Below are 18,355 nucleotides of genomic sequence, written 5' to 3'. Positions count from 1 at the left end.
TTTTGTAGTTGTAGAACTGAGTTCCTACGTTCCTCCTGGCTATCTGCCAGATGCCACTCTCATTCCCCAGATATCACTCACATTCCTTGACACATGGCCTCTTTATCTTCAAAGCCAGAATGGAAAATCTCCCTCACACTGAATCTCTTTTATGCTTCAAATCTCTCTGACTTAAGGAAAAACTAGTCACTTTAAGGACTAACATGATCAGAGCAGACCCATCTAGTAATTGCCCTTTAGATTAACTCAATGATTTGAGACTTCGATTGCATCTGCAAAATCCCTTTTGCCAAAAATGTAATATAATCATAGGAGTGACATCTCATCATACTCATAGGTTTCATCTTTAAACAAGAAGAGGGAATTATACAACTTTGAAGATCATAGGGGATCATCTTAAAATTTTGGCTACCACAACCTTTCTTAGAGGCCTTAGATGATGCCCGTATAAAGGGGACTTGAAACTTAAGTGTCATTAGCTTCAAGGTGAATTCGCCTCTGTATTGCCTCCACCCATTCACTTTTTCATTTCTCTCATGCAAACGTATTCTGCTAATGAGCTCCTAACCTCACTCATATATAATCATGGATTAGTTACTGCTTATAATTCTAACAGAAGTTATATGATTAATTTCCTGACATTATTTTTGCTACTAAGATTTTTAGCATTTACCTAAATTGGAGATGATAGATAATCCCATCTTGGGCCCTCAATAAAAGGCAATCATAATGATTTCTCATATATCTACTGAAGTATGGCAGGTTAGGAGAGACACATAGGCCAACCGCAAGGTAAGAGTACTTGTTCTCTAGAAACCTCTGGGAATCTCACCATTACTGAGTATCTGCCATGTGCCGCACATGGGGACAGCTGCTTTATGTGGGCTGACTGGCTAACCCTTATGCCCCCTCACCAGTGTGTGAGGTAGGGATTGTTACCAGGTAAATAGGAATTTGGAGAAGATAATGTCTAATGTGGTCTGGAGTTATTAGAGAAAAATTCAAAGAACAGACTGAGTGTGGTGGTTCACGTCTGTAGTCTGTAATCCCAGCACTTTGAGAAGCCAAGGCCAGCAGATCACTTGAGTCCAGGAATTTGAGACCAGCCTGGGATACATGGCGAAATTCCATCTCTACAAAAAATACAAAAATTAGCTGGGCATGGTGGCACGTGCTTGTAGTCCCAGCTACTCAAGAGGATGATTGAGCCTGGGAGGTCGAGGCTGCAGTGAACCATGATCATACCACTGCACTACAGTCTGGGTGACAGAATAACACCCTGTCTCAACAACAACAAAAAAATCAAAGAACAAGTAAATGACCAAATTAGTCTGCTTTATTTCCTGATTTTGCCTTGTCATTCTCCTGTTCTCAAAGGCCCTGGCATTTAGGGCTCTTCAGAATCCAGCCTGAATCACAGATTCTAAGCTTTGTCATTCATTTTTCCTCTGCTGCAGCTAAAAGAGACCCCCACCATCAGTGTGACTCAAACATACTTTACACTTCCTTCTGTGCCTTTGCTGTGCCATTCTCCTAGAATGAGTAATTCTGCTAGGCCTGGTAGTATAAAGGTCTATATCACATAAAGGCTTTGCTCCTTGGGTTATTTCAGGAGCAAGAAAATAGACCACAGGTTCTGAGAACCTTTAGTATCCAGCCCTATGACAGCACAGGCTTTACATCATCATGTTTCTCGAGAAAACCAGCTAGTATAGCTCAGGCTAGTAAAAAAGGGATGCTTGCAGAACATGACGCACCCATTTGTTTGTAGTTTGTGTCTAGTTTCATCACTTGATATAGTACATACAGATCTCCTTCACTTTGAATATCTTTGACCTCTTCTCCTGTCCTTTCTTACACGTCCTCTTATGCTATAAGTTCCTCAATTTCTTTTCATTTGTTCTTTGGATAAATACACTAGGACTTTTCTTCTGCCAAACTGAACATAGGTAGAAAAATTCCCTTCCTACTGAAGAAGATTATAGCCAGCCTTGTCCACAAAAGGCTCCTAAGTTGACATGCATTAAAAAATGTCTCCCCTGTAGAATAAACACAGAGGAGAGACATTCCCAGTCCTGTCACAGAAAGAATGTTAAGACCATAATGACATACAAGATACACAATGAATTGCTGCATTCAGTCACTTGCACCGTCATCTCTTATATATTCTTTGCATTGCATATTTGCCACTTTTATTTATTTATTTATTTATTTTTTGAGACAAGGTCTGTCTCTACTGCCCAGGCTGGAGTGCAGTGGTGTGATTTTGACTCATTGCAACCTCTGCCTCCCGTGCTCAAGCCATCCTCCCACCTCAGCCTCCTGAGTAGCTGGGACTACAGGCACACACTACCATGCAAGGCTAATTTTTGTATTCTTAGTAGCAATAGGGTTTCACCATGTTGCCCAGGCTGGTCTCAAATTCATGAGCTCAAGCGATCCACCTGCCTCGGCCTCCCAAAGTGCTGGGATTACAGGCATGAGCCACTACACCCAGCCACATATTTGCCACCTTAGTAATAACTAACCTAACACCAGTTTGAATGAAGTCAATTGTCATTTTTGCACATCCTGAATTCAGAATAGATTTTGAAAATTTACAAATATATATATGTTTATAAGTGCTATAAGGATACAATTCTATAAATCTACTGTTGAACTCATTTACAGATGAGAAAACAGAAACAAAAGAGATGAAATAAACTGCTAAATTCATCTAGCAGGAAAAAGATTGGCCTTGGAACCCACATCTATGGATTCCCAGCTGTTCTTATTATACTCCATAATGAGCCTGTATAATTCAGGAGGGCCTTGCTCTCAATGTTGCACCTTCTAAAGTTATTCAGAATGTGTTTCAAGGTTCGGCCCCTGTTGAAAGCTGCTCCCAGGAAAGTGGGCTCCAGCCACGTTTGCATACTGCCAGGGTGGGCAGCACAGATCTTTTCAGGAAGCAGGAGCTGAAAGTATCAGAACGCAGGCAGGACAGCCATGCAGGAAAGGGAGAAGGGAGTTAGCACTGGGCAGCTGCTGCCATGACAACAGTATCCAGGGGGTGCGGCCTTTCTCTGGGGGATCTGAGAAAGCCCAGGGTGGGTTTCTCCTCCAGGGATTCCTGTTGCTGGGGAGGCTGCACTTCTGTGGCAGGAACAGAGCCCTCCTTCTTTGCGAGTCCACTTGGTTTCACTTTGCAGGCCCTGTCTGCCTGGACTTGGGGAGTTCTGCCCTCTGCAGCCCAGACGTTCCCTCTGTGGCTGCTGCCTCTGCATTCTTTCCTAATAGCACTAATGGCAGTACCTGCTCTCAGACTTGCAGCTGTTGACTGCAGCAGGCCCTGTCCAACCTGTGGCTCTCATGGGCTCCTCCCCTACCCCTGCCCCAGGGGAAATTCCCAAGTAGGAAAAGCAATGACTGGAGCCTCCTCTTTTCTGTTTCTGCTTGTGGCCTCATCCTAACTGGGGCCCAAACACACACACACACACACACACACACACACACACACACACACACCCTGTATATGCTCAGAGTAACAAGGAAGGGGCTCTGAGGAAAGGCCAGGTAGCAACTCAAGCTGTTGGAAACGCACAAGGACAGGGAAGGCGCGTCCAGACCTGGGCTGAAGAGAGACAGTACCAGGCTTGGGCCTGGGCAAGACTTATGCTGTCATTCACTCCCTGGAGGCTCTGGAGGTGTGGCAGCCTCCCACCCCTCTCCTTGCCTCTATTTGTATCATTTTTCTCCCTAAATGGTGGTGGCGAGGGCTGTGGTAGAACCATGAATGAGGTCCCTTCTAGCTCTAGGAAGCTATGATTCCACCGTGCCCACCATGCTGAGGAGGGAGGAACACCATTTGGCCTGAGTGGGGACCACCTGCAGACTGTGGCTGCTGCTGCATTTCCCAGAATCCAGACAAGCTCAGAGCACAGAACTCATTCTATTTTGGCCTTCCCTGCTGTGCTCCAATACAGTCACAGCTTAGTCTTCACTTCAGGTACTCTTTAAAGGGCCAATAACAACCTCAGTCTGAGGTATGGGTGACAGAGGTTGGAGCAGAGGAGATGAGTCAGTCCTTGATATTTGGTTCAACAAGCATATATTGAATGAGTGTTCTGTCCTTTGTCCTGTATATGCTGATGAATAAGCCACAAATGTCCTTGAGCAGTTCATTAACTTATAAAGGATATACATGCTTAAACATAGCTTTCGTACATGATAATGAAGTCTAAGTCACCGGATACTTCAGGAGAACCAGGAAAGAACACTTAACTCATCTGAGAGTAAGTGGTACTTTAGTTGAGTTTTAATGATTTAATAGAATTTTGCTGAACAGAGAAGGGAAGGGCAGCCTAGACAGAAGTAGCAGCATCAGCAAAGGCATGGAGGCTTAGCCTCAAAGGCTTGACTAGACCAGACCAGTCAAAGTCTCACAAGAATTCAGATGACAAATGTCCATTAGAGAAGTCACTTTGGCAGTGCCCCCTAAATGCAACTCATGACCCAACAATTCCACTTCTAGTCAGCAATCCTAAGAAATACACAGATATACAAGGAGGCATGAACAAGAAAGGCCATTTCAGCGTGTTTATAACAGTAAAGCACTGGAAACCTAAATCTCTATAATTAGGGAATACATTGCAGTATGTTCAGAGTCTGCAATAGGTGCAGCAGCTACATATGAACTAGATCTATAGGTAATAATATGGATATATTTCCAGGACATACTATTGAATGAAAAAAAGAACATTTTGCTGAATGAAACGCAGGATAGGATGCCATTTACATAATGTCATTTACAGCCTATGAATATATATGTATTTATATTTATGTATGTGTAAGTATATTATATATGTATACATGGCATCTATTAATATGTTTTTCTTATAACATATAGTATATAAGTATATATGTGTGGGTGTATACATATATACACATATATACATATATGTATATGTGTATATATACACATATATACATATATGTATATGTGTATATATACACATATATATATACATATATATAGTTTCTTATGTGAGTTACTGCTCCATGTACTTTGCCCATTTTCTATTGGGTGAGCAGAGTTTTTTACTTTTAAAAGATATTATGTCTAAATCTATAATATATGTTTAAATATTTCATTACAGTTTCTCATGTGCCATTTAATATTCTTTGAGATACATTTTTTACTTTAAATATTTTGAAAGAGATAATTCTTTATTAATTTTTCTGATTGCAGAAGCATGCTTGTAGCATAAAAATTCAAACCCTATAACAGTGGGGCATGAGAATAGCAGAGTGTTCACAAATTTTCTGACATCTAAAAGATGAATGCCACTAGATTTGGCAAAGAGAGAGAAAGTGTGAAATTTTAGGAGAAAGCAAAGCATAATGGTTAAGAGGTCTGACTTAAGAGTCAGACAAATTTGAGTTCAAATAAAGTTCCTCCATTGACTGGCTGTGTCACCCTTTGTAAGCCACCTAAACTTTTCGGGGCTTCAGTTTTCTCATCTGTAATAAGCAATACCTTCCTAAAAGTGTTAAAAGGATTAAAGGAAACTCCAAGTATGAAGTATCTGTCCCAAAGCAGGTGCTTGACCATTTTAAATTTCTTTCCTCAACTCCAAACAAAGCCAGTGGTCTTTCCCTTGCCTTATGCTTTTTGGGGAGCCCGTCCATACATGTGGCCCTCAGACATAGGTCTCTGAGACCAAAGAGCACAATTTTATTTTCATCATTGACATCACCATCAAGGAGTGTGGTTGATGGAGTACTCATACAGATGAATGTCATGGCACATATGTAAATAAAAGTAAGAGAATAAAAAAAATAGGCCAGGTGCGGTGGCTCACGCCTGTAATCCCAACACTTTGGGAGGCCGAGGCGGGTGGATAACGAAGTCAGGAGATCAAGACCATCCTGGCTAACACAGTGAAACCCCATCTCTACTAAAAATACAAAAGAAAAAAAAAATTAGCCGGGCATGGTGGCACGTGTCTGTAGTCCCAGCTACTTGGGAGGCTGAGGCAGGAGAATCGCTTGCACCCGGGAGGTGGAGGTCGCAGTGAGCCGAGATCGTGCCACTGTACTCCAGCCTGGGTGACAGAGCAAAAAAAAAAAAAAAAAAGAAAAGAAAACATATGCTCTGTAAGATATAATTACATATATAAAAATGAATATATAAAGGCATTTAAATGTATTATATATGTAATATAATATATATGTATACTTTATAACAAAGTAAATGGATTGAATCATAAAAGGAGATATACACACACAATGTAAGTACATGCTCCTCAATATTGGGAAGTATAGGCATCTTCTTCTTACACTTTTCTGCATTTCCATATATTTTCTAGTAGAAACATATAACTTCTACAATCAGAGAAAATAGTATAAGACAATTCAGTTTAAACACACATACACACACACACATATAGATGCACATACTTATCTTGACTTGAGACAAGGAAAAACCACTTAACTATATGTTGCTTCTTGGGCCACCTCAATCCCCAACAAGAGCCTGATACTTGTTTGGTTCCAGTGTGAGTAAGGGTTGAGACATTCCCTTCCCAAATATCAAGCCTCTCCACCAGCTCTCCTCTCATAGTTTCTCTCCTCCCTGCTCTCCTTTGTTAGCTATGTTTGACCCACAATCCTGACTCTGATCACCGGGTGGCACTTACCTCGATTTGTAAACATTCTCCTGAAACAGGTATTATCTTGGTAAAAAGAAAGTTTAAAGAAAAAGTTTATTTTTTTTACGCATAGGATATGAACCAGTGTGTTCAGCAGAATCCCACTTCTGTTTGAAAAATACATATTCATAGAAAAGGATAGAAGAGTATACAATTGCATTCTTCATTCATTCATTTAATTCAACAAATACTCCTGGGCCACTTGCTATGTTCCTGGTATCATAAGCCAAAATTGATATTTCCATTCTAATCTCTTTTCCAAACTTCAAACACATATCTAACTGCCTACTAGACATTTCTACCTGGATTGAGATAAAAATGAGAAAACTCACTCAAATCCACAAACCAACAAGAATACCATACTCAGCAAGTCTAAATCAATGATTCCCTAAGCCCTGAAAAGCTACCATCTAAATTGATGGCCGTGTGGTAGAGTGGGAAGAACACAGAATTTGATGCAAACAAATCTGAGTTAGAACACAGGATTTGCCTCCTATTTATCTGTAAAATATTGTCCTTCATTTGTAAAAATAATTATTTGTTTAGATTAGTATTTCCTAATGGGGGAAGGAGTTGTCTCTGGTCCTTTTCTAGGGACCCTAAGCTTGATCCCTTCTATGCTGCTTCATCACTCCTGGGAGTTCCCAGTCGTATGCATTGTTTCCTAAGAGCAGGGGTCCCTGGTTAGCAGAGGGCTCTCTCTCCATGGTCCTGGACCCTCAATGCTTTCTGCTCTGGAGTTGGCCGGGCAAGCTGCTGCCTGGACATGTGATAGAGATACCAGCCTTCTGTGTGGGCAGGAAGGTGGTGAGAGGCTGTCTTAGTCCATTTTCTGCTGTTATAACAGAATACCTGAGACTGGATAATTTTTTTTTTTTTTTTTGAGACAGGGTCTCTGTTGCTCAGGCTGGAGTACAGTGGCACTGTCATGGCTCACTGCAGCCTCGACTTCCTGGGCTCAAGCAATCTTCCCGCTTCAGCCTCCCAAGTGAGTGGGACTACAGGCACACACCACCATGCCCAGCTTTTTTTTCCTATTTTTTGTAGAGATGGCATCTCACTATGTTGCCTAGGCTGGTATTGACCTCCTGGGCTCAAGCGATCCTTCTGCCTTGGCCTCCTAAAGTGTTGGGATTACAGGCATGAGCCACCGTGCCCAGCTCTAGGATAATTGATAAAGAATAGAAACTTATTATCTTATAGTTTTGGAGGCTGGGAAATCCAAGATCAAGGCACTGGCATCTGGGATGGGCCTTCCTATTGCATTCTTACATGTAGGAAGGCAGAAGGCAAGAAAGAGGAACTCTGTGTTTTCATGAGGCAGAAGAATGGGAGAGAACCCACTCCTGCAAGCCCTTTTTATGATGGCATTAATCCACTCATGAGAGTACAGCCCTCATGACCTAAAAACCTCCCATTAAGCCCCATATCCCACATCCCCTGTTGCATTGAGGATTAAGTTTCCAGCATATGAATTGTGGGAAACACATTCAATCATAGCAGAGGCCCAGGGGCTCTGGATGCTGCTGACCCTCCACCACCAATGCCTTAAAAAGTATCTTCACACCAATTCACAGCTTGACTGTCCTGGCTCCCAAATCGTGAGCTGGGCCTGCAGTGCATGGGGGTTTTCAGATAGGAGGCGACACCCCTTTTCTCCTGAGTTGTAGGACCACATGTCTTTGCAAGTTCCCTTTATCTGGGGTCTCCTGTACTTCAGGGTCTGTGCTGACTCAGACATCAGATGTAGTGCACCAGGCAGACACAGAGCTAAAGTCTTTGCAGAACCAACCAAACAGGCCAGGGCACATCAAGGCCCTTCTGGGAGTCTGAGCAAGGTGGGTGGGAGAGGGATGGGTGAGGTTTTGTGTGCTGTCTAATTCTGTTTTTGCCCCAGTCTTCTTGGGGGTGACTTCACTGGACTCTGAGAGAAGGGTCAGCCCCTTCTGCTTCAACCCCAAGTTACCTGGTCAGATCTGTTCAGACATCTGCTTGCTCAAAGACTATCCCAATGAATGTTTCCTGCCAGGACACTTTGGGGCTTTATCTCCTTCCCTACAAAATGTTCCCCAAAAGAGAGAGGGAAAAGGAGGGAAAGGCAAAGTGCTCTGACCTGCAATAGGGCAGTCAGTTCTCCTCCTCCAGTTGTGTCTGTGCAGGGCAGCTTGGCTATTAGCCTAAGAGGGCCCTGTGCCTGCTGTAGGCTGGAGCAGAGAAACAAAAGTCAGACCCACCCCAGAGGGGAATGTGACCTGAGTGAGCCCTTCCACCTCCTGCCTAAGCACCACCGCTCTTAGCGTTAGGGGGATGGATTTATCCTCTCTTATAAAACTAATTCCAGTGAGCCTGGAGCCTGATCTCACTCCAGCCAGAATTCCAGTTTTACCAGCACCCATCAGGCTGCCATTGGCCTTGAAGAGTGTTCTGGAGACATGAAGACCTCCCCCAAATGGCATTGTATGGTAAAAATATAAAAACAAAAGAAAGCCAAGGGTACAGGGCTGGCTCAACCATTTTTTTGAGATTATTACTAAAGGAGAACTTTGAATTTACTTCTGATGCATTTTACTCATATTGAAAGTATGGAATGTAAGGCATTATATAACATCAGTCATGGAAAATACATTTCTATTAAGTTGTCTCTTAGGTTTTAATTTTGTGTAAGGTCTTGCTTTGCTGTAAGAAATCTAAATTTTATGTTATAAAATTTGTATTACTATCTTTAGTTGCTTACTTAAAAATATGCTTGGATGAGGCTTTCACCCTTTTAATTCTGACACAATTATCTGTATTTTCTTCCATTTACATTATAGTTTATTCTCAATAAAATCAGAAGTATACCGTATATGCCAGTGGCTATCCAACTTTTAGTGTGCTAATTTATGAAAAAGCAGATTTACTGGGTCTGGCATAGAAAACGGGTTTCTGCATTTTTTATAAGGGAAACACTGATATATAAAATATTTAAATAATTTTAATGTTGAATTTCAGTTAACAATCCCTCCTTCACCATGTTCCTTTTGGAATTGCAAATCATAGCTCTAGAGAAGTCAACACAGTAAAGCTTATATAGTCAATCAAAGAGAATCTCAGAGTTCATGACTGGGTCATGATTTTTAATCATTATTAACCACTCTCTGTATCTCTAGCACTAACAGGATCAATAAAACAAAATCTTAGGATTTATAAAGGTAGCTTAATAGAGAAATCATATCTATGTTTATGTACATATACATATATAGTACTTTAATGTTGTAGAAAGTAGTTTTGCATGTGTCTTGCTGATATGGAGCAGTGTAGAAGGGGGAATGTCCTAGTGAGCCTAAGCATTATCTTCCTCTTTAATTTATACAAGTTGAGCAAGTCAGCTGAATTGGCAAGGCAAGCTTGCCAGAAGCCACCGAGAGAGAACTCACCTTAAGGCAAGTTAAACAATTAAAATGATAGTTATCCTTGGATATTTGGGAGGGAAGTTCCAATTCTGAGTACACAGCATGGTGTCTGGCTCAATAATTTTGTCTCCTAGCCCAGGACCTAGTGGAATCATGTTTGAGTCAGGTGGAGAAAAGGTGGACTCATGTTTGAGTCCAGTGGAGAAAAGGAAGGTCCTAAATGGAAATAAAAAATTGAAGAACTATTTTACTAAGCATTTTTTTTTTTTTTTTTTTGAGACGGAGTCTCGCTGTCTCCCAGGCTGGAATGCAGTGGCGCGATCTTGGCTCACTGCAAGCTCCGCCCCACGGGTTCAAGCCATTCTCCTGCCTCAGCCTCCAGAGTAGCTGGGACTACAGGCGCCCACCACCACGCCCGGCTAATTTTTTTTTTTGTATTTTTAGTAGAGACGGGGTTTCACCGTGTTCACCAGGATGGTCTCGATCTCCTGACCTCGTGATCTGCCCGCCTCGGCCTCCCAAAGTGCTGGATTACAGGCGTGAGCCACCGCGCCCGGCCTTATTAAGCATTTTTTAAAGACATTGAGGTCTAAGCAGCATTGAGATGGCAGCCTCCTAGCTAAGTGCAATATTAAAGCTGGAAGAAGGGCATTCATATATCTGCAGGAGACGCAATTCAGCTTGGGCCCACCAGGGACTCCAGAGCAATCAGTGAGGCTTTGTACCTTAAGCACTCCAGCACGTCAGCAGGGATGAGAGCCAGTGGAAGGATCAGGACCCAGGAGAAGGAGCAGCTGTGCCTAGCAGATACGGTAGGTATCTGAGAGTACAGCAGGACATGAATAGAATGTGGCACTCACTTGGAATCTCACCGGAATTGTTTGTGAGCACAAGTGAGATCTCCTTTGGGTACATTCCCTATGTCTGCAGGGAATCTATAGGGGTTGGGGTCCTGCCTGTACAGGTGGAATAAAGACCCCAAACACAGCTCACACAATCTTTTTCTCATCTGGTCCCACAGTAGCACTGTAAAGCAAGTATTATTCCTATTTAAATGAGAACAAAATTACTATTAAATATAATCAATATCTGGCTAATATTTGTGCCTAAGAGATTCAGAAAAAAACATAGGATTCACTTTTTTTTTAAGTTCTGACAAATATTTATTAAGTGCCACATTGTCGTTATAAGCTGACTGACATTTTTTTCAAAATTGTGTGATTTTTTCATTATATATTTTTGCAACACAAGTAAAACGTTTGTCTTGAAAAAATGAGAAATTCAGATAAAACAAAAATTTAAAAAATCACCTATTATCTTACCACACAACCACTGTTATGCCTTTGAAGTATATACTTTTAGCTTTTTCTTTGCATATTAATATATAAATATACATTTTTTTACAAAAATGGGATACAATATATACCATTTGAAAATTGCTTTTTTCGTTTCACAATATATAATGTACATCTTTCATGCAAATATGTAGGACTCATGACTGAAAGAGGGAAACTTGTAGATTTTAGGGGGAAACTCCAACTTTAAGCGAGTTACATGCTAAACATCTAAAATAAAGCCTCACAAAAAGTTAAAATTCAGAATATGGGAAAAGGCATTAAGAAAATGCAAACACAAAGTCCAGGTGGCAATGGCAATACTATTAGCAGGCAAAACAGAATTAAAGGCCGAACACATTAAATAGGATAAGGACGGCTCCGTTTTGCCTTCCAGTGCATTATCATCAGTTTGTTTCTTACTCTTTTCATCTCTTCTAGCTCATCTGCTGCCTGTATCATCTCCTCATTGCTTAAATTTCTGCCATGTATGTCCCCTCTAAATTGCGGGCGAGAACGAGCCAACCTTTCTTTAAAGCTTCCTTCTTCAAGCTTATGTTTTCCTACTCCACAAGGAGGCTGCTCCATGGGAGGGCGCCCCTCAAACAGGTCCTTCCTGGAAAGACCCTCCTGCGGAGGGCGCTCCTCCGAGAGGAGCATCTCAGGCAGGAGCTCAGGCAAGAGCTCCTCAGGAAAGAACTCCTCCTCTGAGGACTGCTCCTCCGAAGACTGCTCCTCGGGGGACTGCTTTTCGGGAAAGTGCCCCACCGGAGGAGGCCTCTCCTCATCGGTCTTGGGCGCGCTCTGCGGCTCTTCTTCATTTTCTTTGCGTGGTTTGTCCATGTTGGGAATTTTCTTCCTCGAGCACAGTTATTCTTAGGAGAAAAGAAAGGCAGAATAAAGTCAGAATACTAAGCGGCTGGACTAACACCCAGGCCGTGGGTTCCAATACCTGCCTTTTCCTGATTCGGGGCCCAGGTCCTCAACCTTGCGCTTTCCCAGAGGCTCTCCGGCTCTCCCGACTCCGCCGCTTCCCGGTCGCCCCCTCCTTCCCGAAAGCCCACCATTTTCCCAGCAGGCTTTGCTACAGGCCTCGCCCGCAGTGACAGGGGCGGGACAGTGCGGCCTGCAGACTCCATGCCTTTCGGCGTTCACCCTCGCGCCCCAGTCCCGGTCCGCTGCGTACCCCTTCCCTGACCTGGACCTTTCCGGGCCGTGTGCTCCTAGTCGTCCTCTCCTCGAGGTGCCCCGCTGTGACCAGCAGACCTGCACACAGACGCAAGACAGGGTAGGGGGCGGGGAGTGGGGAGGAGGGACGGACTGACTGACACCCCCCACCCCCTACCTTCTGGGCACCAGCCACTGCCTGCACGCCCCCCACCCCTCGGGTTCTCTTCTCGTCTCAGACCCTGCGTCAAGCTTCGTCCTCCGTGCCCCCACCTCCCCACCCCGCAAAGCTTGCCATTTCTTTTCAGATGGGAAGTGGAAGCGAAGCATTCTTAGAAACTATTTCCAAGTGTCTGTACCCCCCTCCCGGGGGACGGGGGAGGCACTCGCCTCCCCACCCCGCTCCCAAGACCACCATATTTTGCACAGAAATGTGGGCGCGGGGGGCGGGGCTGGAGCTTAGGGAAAGGCCTGGACTCCGCCATCCCGATTCTGTCAACCCCATTCCCCGGGTTACTACGCAGCGCCGACACCCACACGGATTTAAGAGGGTAGAGGGAACTTACTTCTTCTGCTTTCCCTCTCGACCAAAGGGTAATAGGGAGATGGTGGACAGGCAAAAAAAAAGACCGGGACGAGAGGGACTTGGGCACATAGAGGCTCCTGGTCACGTGAGGGACGCGCGTCACTGCCGAACTCAGATCCCCAGTTACCACTTTGATCTGCGGCCCTGCCGCAGCCACCTGCTACTGCCTGCTAGTGTTCTCTGACCCCAGACATACCAGGCGTTGTCACTCACCTCTCTTTGTATTTGCCTTTTCCTGGTTGCCAGAGACGGTCCGCATCTAGTCTCGGGTAGTATTGCCTCTTCCTCTGTGCTACTTCCCCTAGTACCACCTCTTTCTCCCCTCCTCCCTTCCTTAGCCACCAAGGCCCCTTATTTCCCCTGCAGTTCAGATCCTGCACTGACGTTTGACTGTTCACCTTCATAAATCAGTATTATATCCTTATATCCCAACACTCTCAGTTTAATCCACATCCATATCTCCATCAAGTCCATTTAGGCTCATTCAGCATGTTTCATCTCTTGTTACTTTCATGGGAGACAATCTTTCACTTTTTCTTGACATCACATTTTGTTTTTTTGAGCTCCCAGATCTAAATTGGTAATCATTCAGTTCTAGACCTCTAGAAAGAGTTAAGTTTGTAAAGTTTGTAGATCTAAAAAGAATGAATACTTTGATTTTTATAAATCAAATACGTATTTGTCCATCTAAGTACAAACAGTCCAGAACACTTATTATCTGAAATGGGATAGTCCTTGGTGGAGAGCTTGGCATTATTCTCTCTATGTGTGTGTATATATATGCACGCATATATATGCATGTATACACACTGAATATATATTAAATATATTTGTATACGTGTGTACATATATATAAATTATTCAGTAGTTATTCATAATAGAATAAATAGATTTTACTGGGACTCTCAATCCTTAACCAGCCACCTCTTGGTGCTTCTGGTTGAGGAAGTTTATATTAATTCACTAAATCAACAAATATTTGAGTTCTGGGACTGCTGGACCCCAAAAGATAGATGCAGCAGGGAGGGCATTCCATATTAAACTATGCAATAATTCTGTTGACCACATACTGAATAGCAGGACTACAATTATGCTAGTATTTTCAATTGTCATTGCAATATGTATTTTTTTTTATCTAACAGTATTTTATGATCTTTAACCTTATGCCTGCCTCTCATCTACTCACATCAGCCTGGATGCTACTTTCTTATGCAGATGCTCTTTCCTCCACAGAGCATACTACTTCCCTTCCCTCCGTGTTTTACACTTTCAGGGTAGATGACCATCTGATCTGCGAGGATCCTGGGATTTTGTTTTAAAGCCAGGCTGTTTAGTAAGTTTCTGAACAGAAATTCATGTGAAATTTCCCCTTTTAAGAACTGTTTGTTGCTTTTCTCTGACATCTGATTAACTTTGTGTTGAGATAGCATTTAGACAAATATTAGTTTACCTTCATATCTTTTTTATAACTGTTTTACTTTCCAATTTCTCTGTGATATGTGTCTTTAAAACCAAGTTTCACTATGCCTTATTTTTTCATCAAGGGTTGGTTTCTCATTTGTATAGTTTCTTTCCTAGAGAAGTCCCATTTCATTCATTTCTATCCTTATTCTTCTTACACCCTGTGATGGAGAACTCACTGCTTTATAAGATATCTCATTGAAATCTCAGAACGTTCTAATCATTCAGAGTTTAAAAATTAATTAATTAATTGACTTTTGCTTCTGTTGAGTTAAAATCTGCCTCCCAGTAGTTTACACACATTGGTCCTGGCTCTGCCCTTTGGAGTGGTACAGAACAGGTATAAAATAATAAAAGTACCTTTCATCCTTGACAGCTTAAAATTGCCACAGCTTCTATTCTGGTTCTTTCCCCTTCCATTCTGTGAGACACACTAGGCAATCTACTCAATCTTCTGTGACTCAGCTTCCTCATCTACAACATTGGAGACAATAATAGTACCTACCTCATAGAATTGGTAAGAGGAATAACTGAGTCAATGAGTCAACCTATGTAAAGGACCTGGAATAGAGCCTAGCACATAGAAAACACTCTATAAGCATTAACTATAATAATAGTAATAATAATAGTATGACATAGTGCTAACAATACTACTAATTAACATCCTTTTAATATTAAGACTAATTGTGCACTTTATGCCAGGCATTGCACTAAGTATTTTCAATATGCCATCTCACATAATCCTTAAAGAATTATGTTCTCACCAAGACTTTTTTGGGGGGTTTAATCTCCCCAGTTATTTCAGCCATTTCTGATGTGACATATTTTTTCAAAGTCATTCATTATTCTACACATTCCTGAATGTGTAAATGTCTCTGAAAACACTGAATATTCTGCCTAGTGCAGAATGGAGTGATCTTATCACCTCCTTCATTTTAGAATAGGTGCTATACATCTATGGATGCATCCTCAAATTATAGTAGATTTTGTGAATGCCATATCACACAATTGAATCCAGTTTAAGTTGCAGTCAACTAGACCCCTCCCTTATTTCATACTTCAAGCTATTAATCCACTTCTGTAAATCTTTTTAGTTTTAACTCAAGTATAGAAGCTTCTAATTTTTTCTGGGTTAAATTTTGTCTCGTTAGATTCACTCCCTCAATCTTTGAATCCAGATTCTATCATTCTGTATATTAGCTGCAAATCATTAATTTAAAGCATGCCACTAGTACTAAATAGGATGATAAAGTCAGCAAACTCAGGAAAGATCTATAGGTATCTCAGCAGAGAGTTCTGACTCTAAGTGAAAAAATTTCTTTTCCTTATTGCATGTGAAGCCAGGAGTATGCCCTGCTGAGCTAGTTCCCTTCCTTTCATCTCTCATGTGGCTTCTCAGATTGCTTGCTTTCTAGTGCTGCTAATAGAAGACACTATAGTCCCTGAAAGCTCCTGAACCGGTATAAATTAAACTGTGATGAGAACTTAGTAAATATGGAGGGCAGATAAGGAGGTGTGAGGAAATAGAAGCAGGAGAGGAGGAATGAAGACCGAGTCTCCATGTGGGCTCTAAGTCTGCCCAGCAGTAGCTGATCTCGGGTTCCCTTAAGAGAAAGGACTCTCAAGAGGGAATAAGGTAAAGGTGGTTCTGCCACCAAATGACAATCATTTGTTACAAAGAAGTGTGGTCTGCTACTTGTTTGTGTAGGGTTGGGGTTGGGGTGGGGCTGTCCTTCTGATGGATTTGATTTGATACCCTTGATTTAGGGTCCTATGAGGGTGTATTGCTTGGTCCATTATTACCAATGAGTGTTTAAGTGTTTTGAAATCCATTTCAAAAGTGTGATAACTGAGCTCTGGGAGGTGACAAATTGTTCCCATGGAAACACAGATGATAGTAAGTAGCTGAGATGGGATTTAAAACCTAAGGCTAGGTGCAGTGGCTCACGCCGATAATCCCAACACTTTGGGAGGCCATGGTGGGAGAATAGCTTGAGCCCAGGAATTCAAGACCAGCCTGGGTAACATGACCCTGTCTCTAGAAACAATAAAAATTAGCCAGGCATGGTGGTGCACACCTGCGGTCCCAGGTGGTCCCAGTTCCTTGGGAGGCTGAGGTTAGAGGCCTGGGAACTCAAGGCTTCAGTGAGCCGTGATTGTGCCACTGTACTCCAGCCTGGCCAATAAGAGATTCCATCTGAAAACAAAAGAAAACAAAAAAAAAAACAAAACATAGGCAGTGTGGCATGAGAGATTGTACCTTTAACCACTATGTAAAACTGCTCCTGGGCAGTGGGCTCCACCCACATTTACACACAGCACTGGGCAGCTGCTGCCATGACAACAGTCTCCAAGTGGTGTGGCCTTTCTCTGGGGGATCTGAAAAAGCCCAGGGTGGGTTTCTCCTCCAGGGATTCCTGTTGCTGGGGAGGCTGCACTTCTGTGGCAGGAACAGAACTCTCCTTCTTTGCGAGTCCCCTTGGTTTCACTTTGCAGAGCCTGTCTGCCTGGACTTGAGGAGTTCTGCCCTCTCCAGCCCAGACGTTCCCTCTGTGGCTGCTGCCTCTGCATTCTTTCCTAATAGCACTAATGGCAGTACCTGCTCTCAGACTTGCAGCTGTTGACTGCAGCAGGCCCTGTCCAGCCTGTGGCTCTCATGGGCTCCTCCCCTACCCCTGCCCCAGGGGAAATTCCCAAGTAGGAAAAGCAATGACAGAAGCCTCCTCTTTTCTGTTTCTGCTTGTGGCCTCATCCTAACTGGGGCCCAAACACACACACACACACACACACACACACACACACACGCACACACACACACACACACATCCTGTATATGCTCAGAGAAACAAGGAAGGGGCTGTGAGGAAAGGCTAAGTAGCAACTCAGGCTGTTGGAAATGCACAGGGACAGGGAAGGTGGGTCCAGACCTGGGCTGAAGAGAGACAGTACCAGGCTTGGGTCTGGGCAAGACTTATGCTGTCATTCACTCCCTGGAGGCTCTGGAGGTGTGGCAGCCTCCTACCCCTCTCCTTGCCTCTATTTGTATCATTTTTCTCCCTAAATGGTGGGGGCGAGGGCTGTGGTAGAACCATGAATGAGGTCCCTTCTAGCTCTAGGAAGCTATGATTCCATACTGCCCACCATACTGAGGTGGGAGGGCCTTTGCTTAGAAACACGATTTGGCCTGAGTGGGGACCACCTGCAGACTGTGGCTGCTGCTGCATTTCCCAGAATCCAGACAAGCTCAGAGCACATAACTCATTCTATTTTGGCCTTCCCTGCTGGGCTGCAGCAGAGCCACAGCTTAGCCTTGGCCTTTCAGGGACTTTTACAAGCACCCAGAACAACCTCAGCCTGAGGCCTGGGAAGGAGGCTGGGACAGAGGCAGGGCTGGCTCCATAATTTGCAGGGCCCAGTGTAAAAGACAATGCAAGGCCTCTATTCAAAAAGCAAGAAAAAAAAAGTACCATTGTAGGTAATAAAATATAAAGCTTTTTTTCTCCTGTTGCCTTTTTTTAACGTCGTGTTTTATTTTAAAAATATAATTCTTTTTTAGAATAGTTTTAGATTTACCAAAAAATCTAGAAAATAATACAGTGTCTGTATATCCCAAACCCTGTTTCCTCTATTTTTAACATGTTACATTACTATGGTGCATTTGTTATAATTAACAAGCCAATATTGAGATATTATCATTAACTAAAGCCCATACTTTGTTCCCAT

The 18,355-nt window shown here is 42.9% G+C and overlaps 2 protein-coding genes across 23 annotated transcripts in view; one reads left to right on the top strand and one right to left on the bottom strand.

Annotated features, from left to right (window-relative positions):
- LOC129053009 (uncharacterized) overlaps positions 1 to 18,355 on the top strand; it is a 160,525-nt gene that overhangs the window by 29,585 nt on the left and 112,585 nt on the right. For 21 of the 22 annotated variants that reach the window (XR_010138994.1, XR_010138995.1, XR_010139000.1 and 18 more), the window contains exon 1: positions 12,617 to 12,706. The exons of the other annotated variant lie outside the window; for it this stretch is intronic. The gene's annotated coding sequence lies outside the window, so the exon portion shown is untranslated. Of the gene's footprint in view, positions 1 to 12,616; positions 12,707 to 18,355 lie in introns of those variants that run through there. 22 annotated transcript variants of the gene reach the window in all.
- TCEAL1 (transcription elongation factor A like 1) lies at positions 11,223 to 12,261 on the bottom strand. Its single transcript, XM_024240638.3, has one exon. It carries the CDS (start codon positions 12,259 to 12,261, stop codon positions 11,779 to 11,781), a length of 483 nt encoding a protein of 160 aa, XP_024096406.1. The 3' UTR covers positions 11,223 to 11,778.

This window comes from Pongo abelii, chromosome X (genome assembly GCF_028885655.2).
Source record: "Pongo abelii isolate AG06213 chromosome X, NHGRI_mPonAbe1-v2.0_pri, whole genome shotgun sequence".
NCBI lineage: Eukaryota > Metazoa > Chordata > Mammalia > Primates > Hominidae > Pongo > Pongo abelii.
The sequence above is the reverse complement of the archived record's forward strand: the minus strand, read 5'-3'. Positions and strand labels throughout refer to the sequence as shown.

Bases quoted from the DNA above. Each gene is read 5' to 3' on its own strand.
- TCEAL1 (XM_024240638.3), bottom strand. From the start codon at position 12,261: ATGGACAAACCACGCAAAGAAAATGAAGAAGAGCCGCAGAGCGCGCCC.